The sequence below is a fragment of the Anopheles arabiensis genome, chromosome X (genome assembly GCF_016920715.1).
Source record: "Anopheles arabiensis isolate DONGOLA chromosome X, AaraD3, whole genome shotgun sequence".
NCBI lineage: Eukaryota > Metazoa > Arthropoda > Insecta > Diptera > Culicidae > Anopheles > Anopheles arabiensis.
Genome location: NC_053519.1, coordinates 6974451 through 6993124, shown reverse-complemented (window position 1 = coordinate 6993124; position 18674 = coordinate 6974451). Strand labels below are relative to the sequence as shown.

The 18674-nt window shown below is 47.3% G+C and overlaps 3 protein-coding genes across 5 annotated transcripts in view; 2 read left to right on the top strand and 1 right to left on the bottom strand.

The window, feature by feature from the left end:
- The first annotated feature begins 377 nt into the window (after positions 1–377).
- LOC120906696 (cytochrome P450 315a1, mitochondrial) lies at positions 378–3702 on the top strand. The gene is made up of 8 exons (XM_040318559.1): positions 378–700; positions 921–1127; positions 1212–1396; positions 1870–2079; positions 2173–2306; positions 2385–2600; positions 2665–2877; positions 2960–3702. The coding sequence occupies exons 1-8, from the start codon at positions 522–524 to the stop codon at positions 3119–3121; spliced, it is 1506 nt and encodes a 501-aa protein (XP_040174493.1). The 5' UTR covers positions 378–521; the 3' UTR covers positions 3122–3702.
- On the bottom strand, positions 3399–6104 carry LOC120906697 (myosin heavy chain, striated muscle-like). Of its 2 annotated transcripts, XM_040318561.1 has the most exons (7): positions 5528–6104; positions 5253–5465; positions 4885–5004; positions 4544–4795; positions 4334–4476; positions 3849–4269; positions 3399–3765 (listed from the first exon to the last, which is right to left on the bottom strand). In XM_040318561.1, the coding sequence occupies exons 1-7, from the start codon at positions 5657–5659 to the stop codon at positions 3703–3705; spliced, it is 1344 nt and encodes a 447-aa protein (XP_040174495.1). In that variant the 5' UTR covers positions 5660–6104; the 3' UTR covers positions 3399–3702. The 2 variants fall into 2 exon arrangements, with proteins under 2 accessions (XP_040174495.1, XP_040174496.1); XM_040318562.1 differs by lacking the exon at positions 4885–5004 and having other exon boundaries at positions 4544–4759; positions 5528–6102.
- A 10680-nt stretch (positions 6105–16784) lies between these two features.
- LOC120906695 (TOX high mobility group box family member 4-like) overlaps positions 16785–18674 on the top strand; it is a 54908-nt gene continuing 53018 nt past the window's right edge. The window contains exon 1 of one of the 2 annotated variants that reach the window (XM_040318557.1): positions 16785–16863. The gene's annotated coding sequence lies outside the window, so the exon portion shown is untranslated. Of the gene's footprint in view, positions 16868–18674 lie in introns of both variants that reach the window. The other variant, XM_040318556.1, reaches the window with a different exon arrangement.

The following is an 18674-nucleotide window of genomic DNA, read 5'->3' as shown; positions in this document are numbered from 1 at the left end:
GTAATAATATGAATAATGTACTTCGATAGCATACATTAATGCCGAAAGATCCCATAGAACGACCACCAACGAGCATTTAGCTTGACAAGTTTCATAGTCATTTAGTTTTTTTTTTTGCGTAAAACTCGTTTTTGCATCGAAATCGTTGCCAGAGCAAAAAGCGAAACGGTTGAGAAGGATAGCTTTATGGAAGACGTTTACGCCTACGTATCTACGTATCGTAAAATTCAAAAACTCGTTCTAATGGTACACATGCGCACATGTCTTAATACGGCAAACTGACGTTTGACAGACGCTGCACGGCCAGCATGGAAACGTCAAGCGGAGGGGTGCTGCAACGCAGCATAAAAAGCATAATCGTCTCTTTCTCGCTCTCCACCGCCCGTGCTCTCTCGCTCTCTCTCTCTCCGGCTACGTCTATCGGTGCTCATTCAGTTAATTAAGCTCGGGCGGAGCGGAGTGCGTTGTTTTGGTTTTCCCTGCTGGTGCTGTGTGATTTTCCCACGTCTTTAACGCTTCCAATGTTACAGCGGCTACGCGGCACGGGCAGCCGCTGCCGGTGCACCGGCGGCCAGCAGCAGCGAGCTGGGGTGGCCGGTGAGAGCCGCGGGGCCAAACCGTTCGCGGAAATGCCGGGCCCGCGCCGAATTCCGTTGCTCGGTATGCTGAACGACGTGATGCAGCTCGGGAAACCAGCTGAGTAAGCTCATTTGTTTGCCCCCTAAAACTGTTCGCTTCCCGTGCGCCTCGGTGCGCAGTTTTCGGTTGATCGGATGTCGTTTTCGCTTGGAGAGCCGTTAAAACGTTACTTTTTTTAAATTTTCATTTTTTTTTGTGTTCTCTCTCTCTCTCTCTCTCTATCTCTCTCTCTCTCTCTCTATCTCTCTCTCTATCTCTCTCTCTCTCTCGCTGACACACAGGCTGCATTTGAGGATTTCAAAGTACCACGAGCAGTACGGCGACCTGGTGCGGTTGCAGATTGGCACGCAGAACGCGGTGTTTGTGCGCGACCCGAGCCTGATGCGCAAAACGTTCCAGCTGGAGGGTGCGTACCCGCGCCATCCGCTGCCCGAGTCGTGGACGTACTTCAACAAGAAGCACGACTACCAGCGGGGCCTGTTTTTCATGTACGTTTTGGGGCACGGTCGTTAGTGCCGCTGATAGCGTGCTTACACATGTACCTGTTTGTGTGCTTGTTCCTTCCGCAACAGGGACGGGAAGGAGTGGTTGCAGTCGCGCCAAATCTTTAACAAACCGATGCTGAAAGACTTCCACTGGATGGAGGAACCGATACGGGGGACGTGCGAGGCTACGGTTGGTCATATGCAGCAAGCTTGCGATAGTGCCGCTGCCTTCGAGGGGATTGAGGCGTTCCTCTACCAGTGGTCCGTCGAAGGTTGGTTGCTGTATGAATGTAGAATGTAGTCTCTAATAATCCAATGTCTCAAGCTTCAGATATTGTTCGGGCATTGGAACTCGGAACAGATGCCAGACAGGAAGATGAAAATAGGTCCGAATATTCTCAATTCTGACTCTGATCATAGAACTCAGATTAACTTGCAGACATGTATTCCATCCCAGACTTTTCCAACAAAGACAAGAGCATGAATTCTGACCCAGATCTCATCTTCAATCCTAATTCTGGTATTGGAATTAGTCCCGGAGCACATCGATATTTCATTGGAGCTCAGAATTTAGTTTGAAATGGATGTCTCGATCATCTTCTTCCAAACTCTATCCTTAAATCCAGCTCCAAATCTATGTCTCCGTTCCTACTCCAGTCCTCGAGCTTCCATGCGGTGGGGTAGCTTTGTAGTGCCATTTATACCTCATCTAATGTCTTTATTTATTTCCCTCACTCCACTCCAGTGGTGCTCAGCGTAATGCTTGGCTCAGCCTTTACCGAATGCCAACAGTCGACCGAGTTCCGTCGCCTGGTGCAACAGTTTTCCGCCGTCGTGTACGACATCTTCCGCTGCAGCTCGGAGCTGATGAACATTCCGCCCGCAATCGCGGACCGGCTGAACGTACAGCCCTGGCAGCAGTTTGAAAAGGTGGTGCCGGAAACGATCCGACTCGGTAAGCACGGTTTGGAGCAGCAGCAGTGTCACAATTCAGACTTTTTGACATTACCATTTTACCAATTACCATTTTCTTTTTGTTTCTTTTCAGCAACGGCTATCATTGAATTCGGAATAGCAAACGCACAGACGCGGGACGGTCTGCTCGATCTGATGATGCAGAAGCTCGACAAACCGCTGATGATGCGCATCTTTATCGATTTCATCATTGCCGCCGGCGATACGGTATGTGCTCTGCGTCTATCTTCAATCTGTTTTATTTTATTTATTTTTCAAATGTCTTTCTCCTTTTTTTGTCCGCAGACCGCATTTGCTACCGTTTGGGCACTGTACCTGCTGGCGAGCAATGCGAACCTGCAGCAGTCCGTCCGGCAGGACGTGCTCGACTCCAACACGCTGGAGTGCGGCTCAGTGAAGGGTGTGGTGCGCGAAACGTTGCGCCTGTATCCGATTGCCCCGTTCATTGGGCGGTTCGTGGAGCACGAGTCCGTCTTTGGGGAGTACGCACTGCCCAAAGATGTAAGTGATGTGTGAATTTCGTGACGTAATTGGAGAAAAAATTAATAATTTCTCTGCTTTGCAGACGCTCGTCCTTCTCTCGCTGTACAGTGCCGGTCGGGATGAGCGGTTCTTTGCCGAGCCGGAAGCGTTCAACCCGTACCGCTGGCAACGGACCAACGCGGCGGAGCCGTCCACAGCCCGCACACCGTCCGCCTCGCTGCCGTTCGCAATCGGCGCACGGTCCTGCATCGGGCAGAAGATTGCACAGCTACAGATGCACTATCTACTATCGATGGTGAGCAGGCTGCACATGACTGAAACGCTAAACAGACGAGCAGCCCAAGTTGATGCTTCTTTTTTTTTAATGTCAATTTTAGATTTTGACCAAATTCGAACTAACGCTAGCCGAAGCGGACCAGCAGGGCGCGATTAAACCGATCCTGAAGATGATTACCGTACCGAGTGCGCCCGTCAAGCTGTGCCTTAAGCAGTGCAGCGCGCAACCGGAGCGGCAGGCGGTGGCACAAATGCAGGACTAGTGCAGGGTGCGCAACACAACCAGTTCGAACGCTAGTGCAATCGGCTAAGGGCAGCTTGGCAATACTGTTTGCGCTGGATGCTTGTGATAACAGCCACAGCTTCCAGCTTGCTTCCGAAAACGAATATACCTCCCATCAACGCATATACCTCACGCTTAGCGCCAAGACGTAAAGAAGGGCGCACGCTTCAGTGTACACACGCGGTGTGTAGCTTTGTTGTTTTTGCATTTAAAACGCTTCCAAATCCTACCATTCCACAAGTAAGCATTTGTTAGTATAGGTTTTATGTTTTTTTTATTATTATTACCATATAATATAAGTTAAAGTCTTCCAAACTGCTAACGGGGCACACACACCGTACACCGTGCAAAGTAAACCCGCCTACAAGTGATACCAACAACCGATCTGCCTTAATCTTATCTGCCCTGTCTGTTCGGGCACACACACGCACATACATAATTTACGCGCTGCACCGCGTTTATTGCCTCGCAGCATCTTCTCGCAGCGTCTGTTATCGCGTTCGGTAAATAAAAGCGGCTCACACCGTATCGCAAAGGTACACCAAGCCGTTGCACCTACTACTACTGTCCCATCATGCTCGACTCTACGCCACAGTGGGCATTTTTCATCTCGCGCTTAAAGTCCTGGAAAAACGAGAGAACAACGAAAGGAAGTGGTTGCAAATTAAGGCACTATTAAGGTGCCGTATCGGCACAGCCGGCTTTACCTTCACCAGCGCGAAGTACTTTTTGCGGTTCGCCTCGAGCTCGTTGAGCGTCTGCTGCAGGCAGCTTTCCGCCTGCTCGAGCTTGCGCGTCCGGTCGGCGATGTGCTTCGCCATCAGCAGCCGCTCCTCCGTCCGGTGCTGCCGCTCGGCGGCGAGCGAGTTGGCCAGGCTGACGATCTGCGCGTCGTACTCCTGGCACATGCTCACGAACTTGCCGTACTCGAGCGTGATCGCGATCGTTTTCGACTCCTGGGTCGCTATCTCCTGCTGCAGCAGGCAGTTCACCTCGCTGAGATCTTTGTTCAGCGCCAGCAGCTCGAGCTCGCGGGCCGCCAGCACCTCCAGGTCCTTGCGCTGCTCGTCCAGCGTGCCGGCGAGCTGCTCCAGCTCGGCCCGCTGCTCGGCGACGGCCCGCTCCATACTGAAAGGAAAACAAAAAACAAATGTAACATTTTTGAGGTTTTGAAAGATTTTTAGAGACTTACCGGGACGACTCCTGGGCGGCGACACTGGCGGCCTCCACCTTCGACTGGAGCTCCGCTATCGCGGCCTGCTGCTGGTGGAAGCTTTCCTGCAGCTGACCCATCTGCTGCCGCAGCTGATCTCGCTCCGTTTCGAGTTCCTTTAGCTGTTGGGGAAGGGAACAGGTAGGTAAGCCCAAAAACCGTGAGCGGACATCTCCCATGGTACCCTACCGTCTGCAGCGTGCTGGTGTGCTTCTTCTCCTGCCGCTCGATCGTGTCCCGCAGCTCGTGGTTGGCCCGCTGGAGCGTCCCGATCCTGCCCGCCTGCTCGTCGTTCGCGTGCTTCAGCATGATCTCGCGCGCCTGCAGCTCCATCACCTTGCGCTCCATCTCCGCCACCTGTTCGCTCGCCTGGTGCGTCTCCTCCGCGATCACGTGCTGCAATAACTGTTGACGCAACGTTAGCACTTCCGCTTCAAGTTTCTTGGAAAGGGCAAAAGTGGGATGAGTTTGGTCACTGGTATTGCTCCATTGCTGTCGCGGGAGCGCTCGTTGCGCCCACAGCACACTACCATTCGATCCTCCGCCTCGCGGCGCAACCGGCAGCTGCCGTACTTGTAGCGCATCTCGATCTGGGCCGCGTAATGGCGGCTACCCTCCAGCTCTTTGCCGAGCCGCTCCACGTCGCGTTGCTTGCACATTCGGTCAGCAAACGGGGGGAAAGAGAAACAGAACCAGCATGCGAACGCGGTTTTGATTGATCAGCTTCACAGGCGCATCCTTCAGAGCAAGCCTACGCTCGGGGAAACGTCTACAGGGGGTCCTAGAGCCTGCGTTCAAGCGCTATTATAGCCTAGCGTCCAACGATATTCCGGCAAAGCGTTCTACACGCCCCAAATCGTCCAAGCACAAACATCAACCCGAAATCCCCAGCAATTACCTTCGACTCAATGTTCTTCTGCAGCTTCGCCTTGTCCGCCTTCAGCGTGCCGATCTGTTTCTGCAGGCTGGCCACCTCCTGCTCGTGCCGCTTGAGCTGCGAGTCCTTGTCGCCGACCAGCGCCTTCAGATCGAGCACCTTCTTCTCCACGAACGCGTACTTGATGACCAGATTCTCGTTGTCCTTCCGGTACCCGTCCAGCTTTTTCTGCAGCTGCAAGGTGGCAATGATGCAGCAGGTGTGTCGGATCAGCTGAGTGGGTGGTGGTGCCTTACCGTTTCATTGCTCTGCTCGAGCGCCGTCAGCTGGGCACGGGCTTCGATCAGCTGCTGCTGGGAACAGTCGCACTGGGTCCTCGTCGACTCCACGTTCGTGTCGTCCGTGCTGGTGGCCATGGTTTCGGCCATTCCTTTATGGCGTCGATACCGCGTTCTACCGCGGGCACTACACAAAACAACACTGTGTTGTTGTGCGCCAAGGTACAGCTGGGTTTGAAATATCGATTTTCTGGACACGCTCGCGTTGCCAGTGCGCAAGTGTCAGGGATGCTATAAAGCTTTGGGTTGTTTATTTTGGAACTCAGATTGCACGTGGAATTCAAATAGAAGGGTCAGTATAATGTACCAGTACGTTCATAAGTAAGGGTGTACTAAGAATGTGTGTTGAAGAGTGTAAATTATACTGTAAGTACATCTCCTTCATTTTGAAGCATGTGTTTCGGGGTCTTTTCTTCCAACTGTTGCGCCGCAGAAATGTGAACAATCCATAAAACAGTAGTCGTTAAATTTATGGCAAGACTTTCAAACTAGGCACCTCAGATAGTGTTTAGGTTATAAACAATGCTGGATCTACTTCCAAGAAGCTCTGCAATTAAAACCATTAATCATATTGCAGATTAATCAAGAATTCTTCTCTCTATATTAAATTACCGTACGATTGCTTCCCGTCGGATACATCCTGGCCCATGAATGCCTCCCCCCGCCAGAGGGCGCCTGATAGCGCCTACTAACTAGCCACTATTTTTAAAACAAACGATGGCAAATGGCATCCTTCCAGGCGGAAAACGGAACTGCTCGCGTCGCGTTGAAATTGTTTTCCCCCGTCCCGGAGCTCGCTTCCGGATTTCCCGAACCCAAACGGGAAATTGAACTTCGATTGTTGTGGATCTCGCCGCCGCCTGTTGTTGTGCGGGAATGGGATTTTGTTTTTGGTCGCGCTAATGGCGCTATATAAATAAAGTACCCGCGTGCGAGTGCGATGAGTGATGCCGCACAGAAGCCGGAAATGACTTTGATGATCTAATTTTAATAAATACAATAAACTCGTAGTTTGCGGACGTACTACACCGCTGCATTGTGTGAAATTGTACTTCAGAAAAAAAGCAAAACAAAAGCCACTCATAAAAGATGAACCACGCGTTCAATAGTGGTAGCGCAACGAAAGTGGTCTTGTTTTTTTTCTGCATCTATTGTAGATCATGATTTTTTTTACAACCAAAACATATAAAAACCTGCACAAACAACCCGATCTCGGTTGAACTTCTTCAGGACGACTTCAGGATTTGCTGATGTCAGGAGTGCCGGAGTGCGTACGGTTGTAAAACGAATGAGCTCTCATATCTAGGCTATCACGCAACTATAGCTAGAATATGACTAGAATACGACTGTCAAATGTCGAACCTGCAAACGCAGACGGATGACTACAGCAAGCTCCCATAAAACCTCCGCGCGCGCACGGTCATTTAATTGAGAGTGCTTTGTTAGCATGCTTATTAAGTGCACAATACCGTGACAATTGGATGAAGGATGGCGGAAAGCAGCAACTGTACGCGATAGTACTTTGCGTGGACTAACCCGACCGGAAAACATTCTAGTTGGAATATTCCTAACAAACAAACAAAATAGATACATCAGAAATCTTCTCTCTTCTATTAAATGTGGAACGACTCGGGCAAAATCAAACTCGAGGAATGAGATGTGTCTTTAACACACGGGAAAGAGATACTTCATCCAGAGGTTTGAAATCCTGCAGTAATCTAATTAACCAAAACGAACGTGATGCCGTCGTCGTAGTCGTCCTCGCTGCGCCATCTCCGGGTCTTAAAGCTAGCCCGGTCTAGCTTAAAGCTGCCGTTTAAAGTGACCGATCTGGAGCGAGATCTTTATGCAGGGTTCTGGTTCGATTCTGGCCTTTCCTTGACTTCCTGGACTTCACCAGATCGATGATACTCCCCCCCCCCCCCCCCCCCCCAGGAACCAATCCGGGGCATCTTTAGGCACTAGTTTCGGCAAACATTTGTTTGGTGGTGTGCGGATAGCTGTAATCAACCTTCGACACATCCCGCCAATAAAATCCGGATGTATGTTCTCTGCCAGGCCGTTACAGTTTTTTCTTTTCTTTCTTCAAACTTCAAACTACGTGTCGTCCCCTCCCCCTCACACGCTTTTCTGTGTTCCGGGTTTTGCTCCGTTTAATTCCCGAAGTTCGCTTTTCATTTTAGAAAGCAGATTGAATTATTTCGCACACATAACAAATAATTCAATTTTTCAGGAATTTATGATTACTTCACATCGCCTAGTAGTTGTGCGCTCTCTTTCTCACAGGGGAGTGGGGGGGGGAGTTTTGAAGTGGGAGGGGTGGACTGTTATTAAATTATGTATTGGTGTGTAACTATACACGCCGTGGCCGGGTACATAGGTAGGGCCGCCCGTTTCAGTGGGAAATATTATGTTACACAGCACTCCCCACCCCTCCCCAAGCTTTGCCCTTCGTTTGCGTGTGTGTGTGTGTGTGTGTGCATGTTGATAGAAGACGGGTGACGGGTGTGTTCGTATGTGTGCGACAAGCTGGTACTGTTGAAATCGAACTCGCTTAAGCTCGGGCACTGCACACGGCAAGCAGCGGCACCACACTCTCACATATTGTAAACACGCGCACACACACACACACAGACGCAGCCAGAGCGAACAGCAGATTGGTATCGTTGGAGATGTCCTCGACACCGCGGAGCTATGTACACCTTGTGCGCTATATTTGGCCAGCTAGTTGCTTGTATGGGTGTGTGTGTGTGTGTGTGTGTGTGTGTGTGCCTTACTGTATAGCAATGTTGCGTGCGATCTCCCCCTCTCCCTCACCCCTGTGTGTGAGTGTGTGTTCGATTGTGGTGTTGTGTATGTGCCGTTGATTTCTGTGCTATCAATGATCTAAGGCACGAATGATGTAGATGGAAAGAGAGAGATAGAGAGAGAGAGAGAGAAGAAAAGAGAGAGAGAAAAAACACACACACACTCACAAGAAGACAGGACTGGCTGAGCATAAGGTCGACGCGTGCGAGCGAGACGCAACAAAGCGCAGCAAGGAAGGAGAGAGCGAGAGCGATAGAGAGAGAGAGAGCATCAAACGATCCACGGGTAAAGGGTGAGCGGTGGGCTGGTCTTTGGGGGATATGGGAGAGGGAGGGAGATTGTGGAAGAGCTGACATAAATTCTTGAAAACAAAGATACATAAAACAGGAAAACAGAGCATTAAAAATAACATAAATCTCAAGAGTGTCCTGACGGTAGAGGGGGTGAGAGAGCGAGCGAGCGAGCGAGGTTCGACGGTGCAGAGGGGGGAATGATGAGGTGGAGAAACAGGGGTGGTCGGGTTGCGGAGCGGGGAGGGAGGGAAACTGTCGTTGAAATGATTTGATACGTTGAATTTCACAAGAATTGATAGGAAACGAGTTTATCATTCACATTACGGAGTGGAATGATGGTTGGCGGTGAAGCGGTGGAAGGGAGAGGGTAGTAGAAAGGGGTAGGAGGAGGGGTGCCTTTGCTTCTTCCATCCCAACCCCTCCCCCCACTTCCCCGCCTCCCCCTGTGGTTGTTTTGTTGGAGGTTTTTTTAGTCCTCTTCTCTCTATATTGTATATTCTCTTTCTTCAACTTCTCGTTTTATTATTCCCTGTTACTCCCTCGCCCTCCCGCACCGCCCCGTGCTCCCACTCGATATTGTTTGAATAAAAGCATAAATATTAAAGCCGAACGTTTGCTGCAATGACGAGCGCTTTGGGATAAGTTCGCAGCGTTTGCCTTTCGAAAGCGATGGAATGATACGGACGGGCGGGGGAAGGGGGGGGGGAGTGGGAAGGCAGGGGGTGTGTTTTATACATTTTACCCGGAATGATATTTTTTTCCAATTTAATTTGCTTAAGTAGTTTAAGTGAAACCGTTGAGCGAGTTCCAACTTAGCTGGTGTGTATGTAAATGTCAAAATTGCCATGTTTGTTTGTTTTTATGTTTATTATTTTGCCATTTTATTTTTAGCAATTATTACATTTATTATTTATCGGTTCTACAAGTGTATTTTCTTTCATTTTTCGTTGTTTTAAAATTAACAAAAAAAGGCTCCAAACAAATAACATAATTAAAAATTGTTTATCTCAAGTAGTGTACATGGTAACCAATTTATTATTAATTTTAAAAAGATGCTTTAATGTTATTTTCTTCATTACTTTGTATTTTGTTTAATTTGCCCTTGCCTTCACTTTTTTATATTACTTTTGTCAGGGGATTTTGCTTTCAATGTCACTTTTAAACAATTTACATTTAAGCGAACATTGTGAAAATACTTTAAACTGCCTTAATACAACCAAAAAAGCAGATTGTTCAGGTTTTATTAAAAACAGTATTTATATTTTATCTGTAATGTACACTTTGTACATAAAAATGTAATTTTTTTTTAATGAAATTTCAAAAACATACTTATTCTTCTTCAGCATGCACTGTTGTTAAGACCTTGTTAAGAATGATAATAAAACCAACAACAACAACAACAACAACAAAAAGGCAATAAACGACTGCGATGAAACATGATTCACTCGGCATTACCGCACCGCTTTTATCTAGCTCGGCGCAAGTGAGGTTTCGGGAGCTGAAGGAATTTCAATACTTTCCAGCACGCTTCTCCAACAATAGTGTGGCCCCCTTTTTATTGCGTTGGATTACTTTTCGTTATTTTAGATGAATGCACACACACACACAGCTCGAGAAGAACTCGAGTTCGCGCGCGCTAATAGCCGGTGTGTGTTCATCGTGTTCATCTGACGTTAGGCAAACATATCTCTCTCTCTCTCTCTCTCTGTCTTTTACTTCGTATCGCTCATGTTCTCTTTGTATCTCCTCTCCTTCCTACCCACACACGTACACCACACGCCCTGCCTCAACATCAAACCTTCATCCCTACAGATCCCTTCAATCTCATACCCGCCCTCCACAACTCCTCCAGTCGTCGTCCCCCCCTCTCCATCGCCCCTCCGCACATGTGTAGAAATAATCCGTTCATTACGTATTGTGTTATCTTTTCCCGTTTTTCAAGTTGATTATTTGATATTTCACTTTCGGTTTGAGTTAGTATTCCCCTTCAAGCTGAAGCACCCTGTTCCCTTCCGTCACCCCCTGTGTTGCTGTCGCTCTCGCTCTATCATGTGTACGGGGTCGGTGGTTTTGATATCGTAGTTCCCCTAAACCATGCTCACTCTCTCTCTCTCTCTCTCTCGCTCTTGCTGACGAAATGATGACGCGCGCACGGCAGCACGCGGTAGGAATGTTGGCTGGGTTTGACGAGAGCGCGCGCGCGCACGCGAGAGAGAGAGAGAGAGAGATGGTGCCGAATCAAAGCGAGCAGGGACGATTGTTTGTGTTGCGCGTTTCGACATGAATTAATTTATTTCGTTACTAAGTGAGTGCGTTGTACGCTTTCTCACACGCACACAGGCGCGCGAATGCGCTCTCTCTCTTTCGTTCTCTCTCCCTCTCTGGTGGCTGTTGGTATCTTTCTTCGGAAGGGGTGGAAAAATCCATGTGCCAAAAACGAGGGGCGGCTTGGGTGGGGTGGGGTGATTGGACGCGTGTTTGAATCATGTATGGCTGTGTATGGCAGCATGTTCGTACAAGCAGTACGCATGTATATGCTGCCCCGTCCCTTCCCGCGGCGCAGACCCAACATCTTCCGGATGCTTTCTCCCTTGCACTCGTGCCCGGCTCGGCGTGTGTGTGTGCCGTGGCCGAGCGAGACCGAGCACGCTCCTGCATAAAACGAGCATTTAATCCACTTTCTAAACAGCTTGCACTGGTGTACTGCTGGGAAGACAGTAGACTACACACACACACACACTAGATACAACCGTACCAGTTTTGATTACACGTGGGAGGAGTTCAATTTGTTTCATTAAACTTTTAATCAGAAATATGAACGAAATGATCCTGCTGATGGTGATGGCTTAAGCGAAGATAAGCAAAACCCCTCCCCCCTCCCACCCAACCAACCCCCTCACGTACTCTTGCGTTTCGTTCTTGAAGTTGTCACCGGTGGCTAGTGGCAATGGACCGGGGGAAGCGGATTTAGTAGCTGTCATGGTGTGTTCCTGCGAGCAGCTTAATAGTAGCTGACGAACGCCTGCCAGCGAGTGAAATCGAGACGCACGCTAACGAGCGGGATGGAATAAAAACAACCAAACATTTATAATGAAAATGTAAAAACTCCTAACGTAGGTGCGGGAGGAGAAGGAGGAGAAGGGAGCAGTTGCTGAGATAGGGGAAATTTGAGGCAGGGTAGGAGTGGTGTAACCGTTAACGAATATGGGTTTTTTTTATGGCACACACCAACGAAACAGAGCGAAGTAATGTGGGGAGAGCGTGGAGTGTGAGTAGGAAAGGTACGGTTCAAGGCAGCCGTACACTAAGAGTGAACGCGCGCGCGCGCGTTTACAAGCGGTAGTTCAGTGCGGGGGATCTTCATCTGGGTGTGTGTGTGTGCGCGCGAATGTGTCTCGCAATTCATCCCTCCCAGGCGCCGGTGTCTTGCAAGCTTGCTCTTTGCAAATACATACACGCATACCAACACACTCCCACACACACACTCGCATGTGGAAACATTAACACAGGTACATGCGTATCAGTGTGTGCGATGCTGTGCATGTATCGTTTGCTCTGTGTCGGTGTGTCGGTCATCATAGATGAAAATAGACAGATGTGTATGCTACATAATGTGACAGCTCGTACGATCGTTGGCCAAGGGAGTTGCGCGAGAGAGCGAGCGAGATGGAGAGTGTGCGAGTGAGGGGCAGCGATTTCGAGGAAACCCGTGCTAGTAACGGGGAATGAGGGAAGCATGAGCATGAAAGGTTTTTAGATTAGGTCAGGGATGGTGAACCCGTGCTCGATACGGACTTGGACGTTTTGTTTGGATAACTTTGTAAAACTGTAAAACATTTTTTTTCTTTTATTTTTGTTTCCTTTTAAAATTAGTTAAAATACATTTAATACACATTCAAACAACGATTCAAATAGTCTTTCACCCTTTTTGACAAAATATTTACTTAAGGACAAAAAAAAACTCAATCCTTCGTGAGCTAACTTTATCGAGCATGAAGTAGAAAAGGTAAAAAAGAAAGAAAAAAGTTGAAAGGAGAAAAAAATACCAGAGGTACCAGAATACGGATAAGAAAAAAGAAAGATAAGAAAAGTATTTAAAAAAACATAAAAAAAACAAGAAGAAACAAGAAAAAATGTAATGAAAAGAACAAGAAGAAGACGAAAAAAAGAAAAGTGCGGAATTAGGAGCAGAAGAAGAAATGTAAAACTTGAAAAACTAGAGTAATAAGAAACACAAAGAATTAGAAAAAGATGAAGAAGAAGAAGAAAAAGAAGAAGAATAAGAAGGAGAAGAAGAAGAAGAAGAAGAAGAATAAGAAGAAGAAGAAGAAGAAGAAGAAGAAAAAGAGGAACAAGAAGAACAAGATGAACAAGATGAACAAGATGAACAAGAACAATAAAATAAGAAGAAACAACATAAAAAATAACAAATGTAAAAAATGTTCTAAGCTTCTGAATTTAGTTTGCGCTAGAAATTGATAAATTAGATATTGTGTGCCGCTAACTACAAACGGGTCTTCGGCTCCTAAACAATAGAGAAGAAGTAGAAACTACTAACGGTAAGGTAATTACTGAACTAATAGCAGGAGCTGGAGATGGAGTAATATTTTCTATATGATGGCAACAAATGCACTTTGTGTTAGGCTAATCCGTAATTACAGATCATTTCAATTGTTTTTTTTTTAAATAAAAGACTTAAAAACTAGTAGAAATTTGTTGCGCGATGGTTCACCGCTGGGCATTACTACTACATGGCGAAGGGAAATCGGCCACTCGGTTGCGCACCACTGAATTAGATGGTACCATTGCTCGTTTCCTTAAACAACCACCAATCTAAGGCATCGTTCACATAAACATTCCATCGTAATTGAGAGAAGGAACAGCAACAATATCAGCTACCAGCAGAAAAAAAAAACACTACAACACAACAACAACAACGAAAAAAAAAACACACGACTCAAAAGAAGAAAGAAATCAAACACAACAAAAACGAAACATAAAGCAGAATAATTCAATTCAGGTTTTCCTTGTATTGCAATAAACGAGCGAAGTGGTGAGTTTGCCTGCGGAAGGGGAAAAGGAGGCGGTGGTGGAGAAGGAGGGTGGGGTGGTGGGAGGGGTGAAATGGGCAAACAGTTCCTCCGTTCGATGGAGTTGAAGTTGGATGGATCGAATAAAGCAAGGAGTCTCGTGCACGCCGTGCCACCCGTTGGTAAGGGTTTAAAGTTTCTCAACTGTCGGAAAATCCTGCCGTCTTTAAAGTGCGAGCGATTTTAAGGGAGTGTTGGGTAGGGCAAGAAAGTCAGGATTGTGGTTAGTTTGATGGGTGCTTTTAATGTACTGTAATTATTACTTTTTTTTTAAACTGAGCCATAAATAAACAATTCACAAGCTGATCGTTGCATATGTTTGGTGCGTTTTGTTATTATTTTATTTATTTTTGCAACAATTTTTTCTGCTATAAAAAGCTATTTTTAACACAAAGAATGTCCATCATATGACAGATGTTCAATTGTAGCTAATTGCCATTCGTTTTATTTCCCATTCGAAATAAATCCTTCCCCCTGTCTACCCCTCCCCTTCCCCGCAGTTTTTCCTTTTGTTTTCCTCCTTCCAGGGCTGCTACACCCAGCACAGCCGAAGTGTTTGAGGGAGGGAGCGGCCTTAAAAAAACCCCCAGTAGGGCAATAAAACGCAAAGCAAACAGCTTCGGCAACAATGCAAACGCCGAACAATAACAACAAACGGTTCATTATGAATATGAAATATAGCGGGAGCAAATTTCGTGTCATGTTATAGCTGATTTCTAGGTTATGTTACGATTTTTCTACGCTTCCTTAATGCCCCCACCAGCGCCCGGTTCCTTCTTGTGCCCCGTGGCCTCGTATCCAAAGGTGCGCCCTCTCGCTCTAGCGCGTCCCCAGCGCCCTCATTTCCGCCGGGCGAGGGGAAGTCTCCGCGTATAATGGGGAGCGCGCCGAGCGGGTTACGGCTGTGTGGGAAAGAATGTATTTGTTTCGGGTGCAATACCAAGCCCAGCCAGCAGAGCCCCGTGTACGCTACCAATCCATGCAAACTGTGCAATCAACGAAGATGGCAGAGGAGAAGAAGGAGAGAGAGAGAAACATATATAGGGAGAGAGCGAGAGAGATAGAGAGAAAGAGAGAGAGAGAAACTACGCTTCGCAAACAAGCCGCTCTCCTCGTTCGATACCGTCTTTATATACCACAATGTAAGAAAATACCAGCACACACTTCTTCTATCTCGATCATATCACAACACACATACACACACACACACACACGCTGCTGTGTGTATGCGTGTTTGCATTTGTGAGTGGTGCGTTTGATAATTGTGCTGTTGTTTGCATAATCACGTGTGCTTTCTATTTTACTACCACACCACACTTGGAGATGGAAGTGAAGCATTACGCACCAGCTCAGCTGAATACATATATGCGCAAGTGTGTGTATGTGTGTGTGTGTGTGTGTGTTTGTGTGCGTGTACTTCGCAACTGTGTATACATCTATCGCGCACATAGCAGCGCGAGTCTTGGGAACAGAAATCCTTCGCAAAACCCGAAACGCAAATGCTGAGGCAACACCGTATGATCGTGTGTTTTTGTTTGTTGTTTTCCTGGGGGTTTTTTTTTTCTTCTGTACCATGATTATTTTTTCACTAACTTTTTTTCCTCCCTTCCCAACATCCCAACCTTCCCCCACGCCACAGTTGTTCTCTCTAACGGAGCAGCCAGAATACCGGTTTGACCGATTTTGGGGGTACCAATGGGGGGAAATGTTTTTCTCTCCTCTCTTTCGTGCCCGGTGCAGCGAAACGAGGACAGAAGTATCGCATCCACACTGCCGTGCGATCTTTGCTAATGTGTTTTTTTTTCTTCTTTTTTTTTGAGACATAAAGTTATCCTTCTCGAGAGGTGTCTATTAAATTTAACATTTATTGCTGCTGCCCTTTTTGGCTGCTTAACGGATCAACATCAATAAAATTCTGCTAAACATAAATAAACAAGCCACCTAGATGGGGAAGCCGTTGAGCCAAGATTCCAATTGGAAGTTTGGCGTTATTTTGCTGTAGATAAAATTCTCGTAGATTTCAATTTTAAATGTTATGTTTCAAACGATCATTAAGAACAAATTAAAATTTGATCCAATTAAAAAAAAAATCGGTTAAAAACTGTTAAAACTGCTGCAGTAACAATACAAAATACAATCAGAATCTTACGGAGGATTTTCCAATGTAATTTAAATAGTATTACATGAGATTTTTTATTTCTGATTGGATTATGATTATTAAGTCATTGAACAGGCTTCAAATTTATTGGTAATGTTTTATAATGTAAGCAGAATTTCAAATGGGAACAAAAACGTAAAGAAGAAAGTTTTTTATAATAAAGGTTCTTTTTAGTTGACATTGCTTTTGAAAGATTTGCTCCTCATTTGACAGCTCCCAGCGTAAGCTGACAGCGACCTAAAAACGAAAGCACACAATACTGTTCCCCGCTCGCTGACGAAACGGGCCCCCGTAAGAACGGTAAAACCCGAGCGCGCCGCACACACAGCGAAGCAAACGTCAAGTGTATGTGAGAAAGCGCGCGCACTGTGTACCGACGGCAGCGCGCGTTTGTGTATGCGTGCGGCTGCATGTGTGTTGGTGTTCTGAGAAACTCAATCAAAGAGCGCATTGGGCCCTTAAGTGCGCGAGCGTGCAAAAGAGATAGCGAGCACACACGTCTTGCGAGTGCGCGTGTGTGTGTGTGTGTTGGAAGGGTAAGAGCGTGCAAGCGAGAGAGAGAGAGAGAGAAAGAGAGTGAGAGCCACGCTCGAAGGTTTGCTCAGCTTGTGTGCGGTGCTATTTTCCTCCCAAAACAGCGTGCTCTCGTGCAAGTGTGTTTGTGTTGCATTGCGTCCTTCCCTTTTGCGCCTTTGCCCGCGACCCTCGCTGCCCGCACGCGTACGTCACACACTACGCACACAGGCGCACACAAAGCACCACCACCGCCACTCTGCACCCCTCCCCCCCCCCTCGGTCCGCCTGATGCGCGTTCGAAGCGCGAGAGCGGTTTCGACTTTGACTCGGGGCCCTCGGGTTTCGGTGTGAAGAAATCGAAACTTTTTGCTTCCTTCCTTCATTCGGTCAGCATCCATGGGAGCATACGGCTGTCTACTAAGCGAGCTGGTGGGTACGTCCCGTTTGTCGTCACCGCCAAACACTTAGGCGGCAGGTCTGGCGAGCGCTTTTGGCGTGAAACTACGTTGTGCTCGTCGTCGTCGTCGTCGTCGCGGGGAGGGATCCGCCTGGGCGCCGAAAAGGCTCCGCGAGAACGAAAGCACGTGCCCCCCAACAACAACACCCCTTCCCTTCCCCCCCTCTATACTAGTGTGTTTTTGTTTCGCGGATTTTGTGTTTGTTTTTGTTTACCTTTCGCGCACGAGACGACAGTTGGCTCTTGTTGTGCTTGTTGTGGTTGTTGTTGTTGAAACTATTGCTTCTGACTGTTGGGCGCTGTTTGAAAAGGTTGCCATTGTGAACAGGACTCTAAGTGGACGGGAGCAGGTAGAACAGCAAGTGTGAAGCTCAATCAAAAACGTTTCCTTCCGCGCGAGAAAGTGCACCAGTCCTGGCCCAACGGTTTCGTCGATTTGTGTGTTTTGTTTTGGTTTTTTTTTTGGTTTGTTCTCTCTTAAACTGTGTGATTATGACATAACACGCGGGGGCTGCCCGCAGCAAGTCCGAGTGACTGAGCTGGTGGCGCAAAACGAACAGGCCTACCTACACACAAACACACATACACACGCAACTGGTTGGCACAGCAACGAGTGTTAGAAGGAGCGCAGTGGCGGTTTAAGTAGACTTGTTTTCAAGAACCCATTTTTGTGCATTTTAATAATGAAAAAAATAATAACAATTAAAACAACTTACGATCAACAAAACAAGTGCGTGTGCGAGTGACTTTGTGTGTGTGTGTGTGTGTTGTGTGTGTTTGTAATGTATTCGATAAACAAAAAAAAGAAACTATAAGCGTCCAATCGCCGATCAAGATCAATCCCCGGGGCCAAAGGTTGTGGCCCCCAGGCGACAAAACAATCTGCAGCCTGAGTCAGCGCGGCTCTAAGGCTCCTTATTCAGGGCTGCGCGGGGTAAACAAAACAGAGCTGCCGTGCGTGTCCGTGTGTGTGTGTGCGTGCGTGAGTGTGTCGGTGTTGTTGTTGAGTGCGCGCGTACAGCTTCCGCTGGACTGAATCAACCGCCAGTGACTACAATCAAACTTCAATCCCCGTGCCTATCGGCCTCTCCATGTACACGACACGAGAAACAGAAACACTCCAATACTCGCATGCCGTTATCCTGTCGCTCTCTATCGTTCAATATCTCTCCTACTCTGTTCTCTCTTTTGCTCTTTATCAATAACTCCGCTCGAAATAACGATCGCCCGCGTGATCGATGAGCAGGTAGATCAGTTTGATCGTATTTTATGTTATCCAACACACTCCCGATCCCGACCACAGGGCCCAGGTTGTTAAAACAGCTTAGGCTTTAAAACGCTGGTCGGCAGTTTTTTTTTCGGCTTTACTTTATTTGCGCTTCGACGTGGGCACGAAAACACTCTGTACAAACAAAGCTCAAACGAGAAGTGGATTTTTCTTTCGCTTCCAACACTGCTCGACGAAAAACTGTTCTACCTTTTTACGGAGCGTTTATACGCGGCTGCTGTGGCTGTGTGTTTTCGCTGATTTGATTTTTATTGGTGTGCGTTTTATGGCACCGTTTTATGACACTTGGGGGTTTTTTTTGTTGGTGCCTCTGGCCCGACAAAAAGAAAAACGATAAAAAATATTAAAGAAAAAAACTGACTGAAAGGAGAGTGGAGATAAGGAAGGAGAGGAGAGTGCATAGGAAATACAAAAAAAAAAAATAAAAAAAAACAAGCCGAAAGGACACGCGAGAACAGAGAGAGAGGGAGAGCGCACGGTACAGAAGAAGAACAA

What these genes read in the sequence shown, in the direction of transcription:
- LOC120906696 (XM_040318559.1), top strand. Translation starts at nt 522, where the DNA reads ATGTTACAGCGGCTACGCGGCACGGGCAGCCGCTGCCGGTGCACCGGC. An exon ending in CAGCTCGGGAAACCAGCTGA is followed by an intron (nt 701 to 920) that starts GTAAGCTCATTT and finishes GCTGACACACAG; the next exon opens with GCTGCATTTGAGGATTTCAA. An exon ending in TGCACTATCTACTATCGATG is followed by an intron (nt 2,878 to 2,959) that starts GTGAGCAGGCTG and finishes TGTCAATTTTAG; the next exon opens with ATTTTGACCAAATTCGAACT.
- LOC120906697 (XM_040318561.1), bottom strand. Translation starts at nt 5,659, where the DNA reads ATGGCCGAAACCATGGCCACCAGCACGGACGACACGAACGTGGAGTCG. An exon ending in TCGAGCAGAGCAATGAAACG is followed by an intron (nt 5,466 to 5,527) that starts GTAAGGCACCAC and finishes GCCACCTTGCAG; the next exon opens with CTGCAGAAAAAGCTGGACGG. An exon ending in AGTACTTCGCGCTGGTGAAG is followed by an intron (nt 3,766 to 3,848) that starts GTAAAGCCGGCT and finishes TCGTTTTTCCAG; the next exon opens with GACTTTAAGCGCGAGATGAA.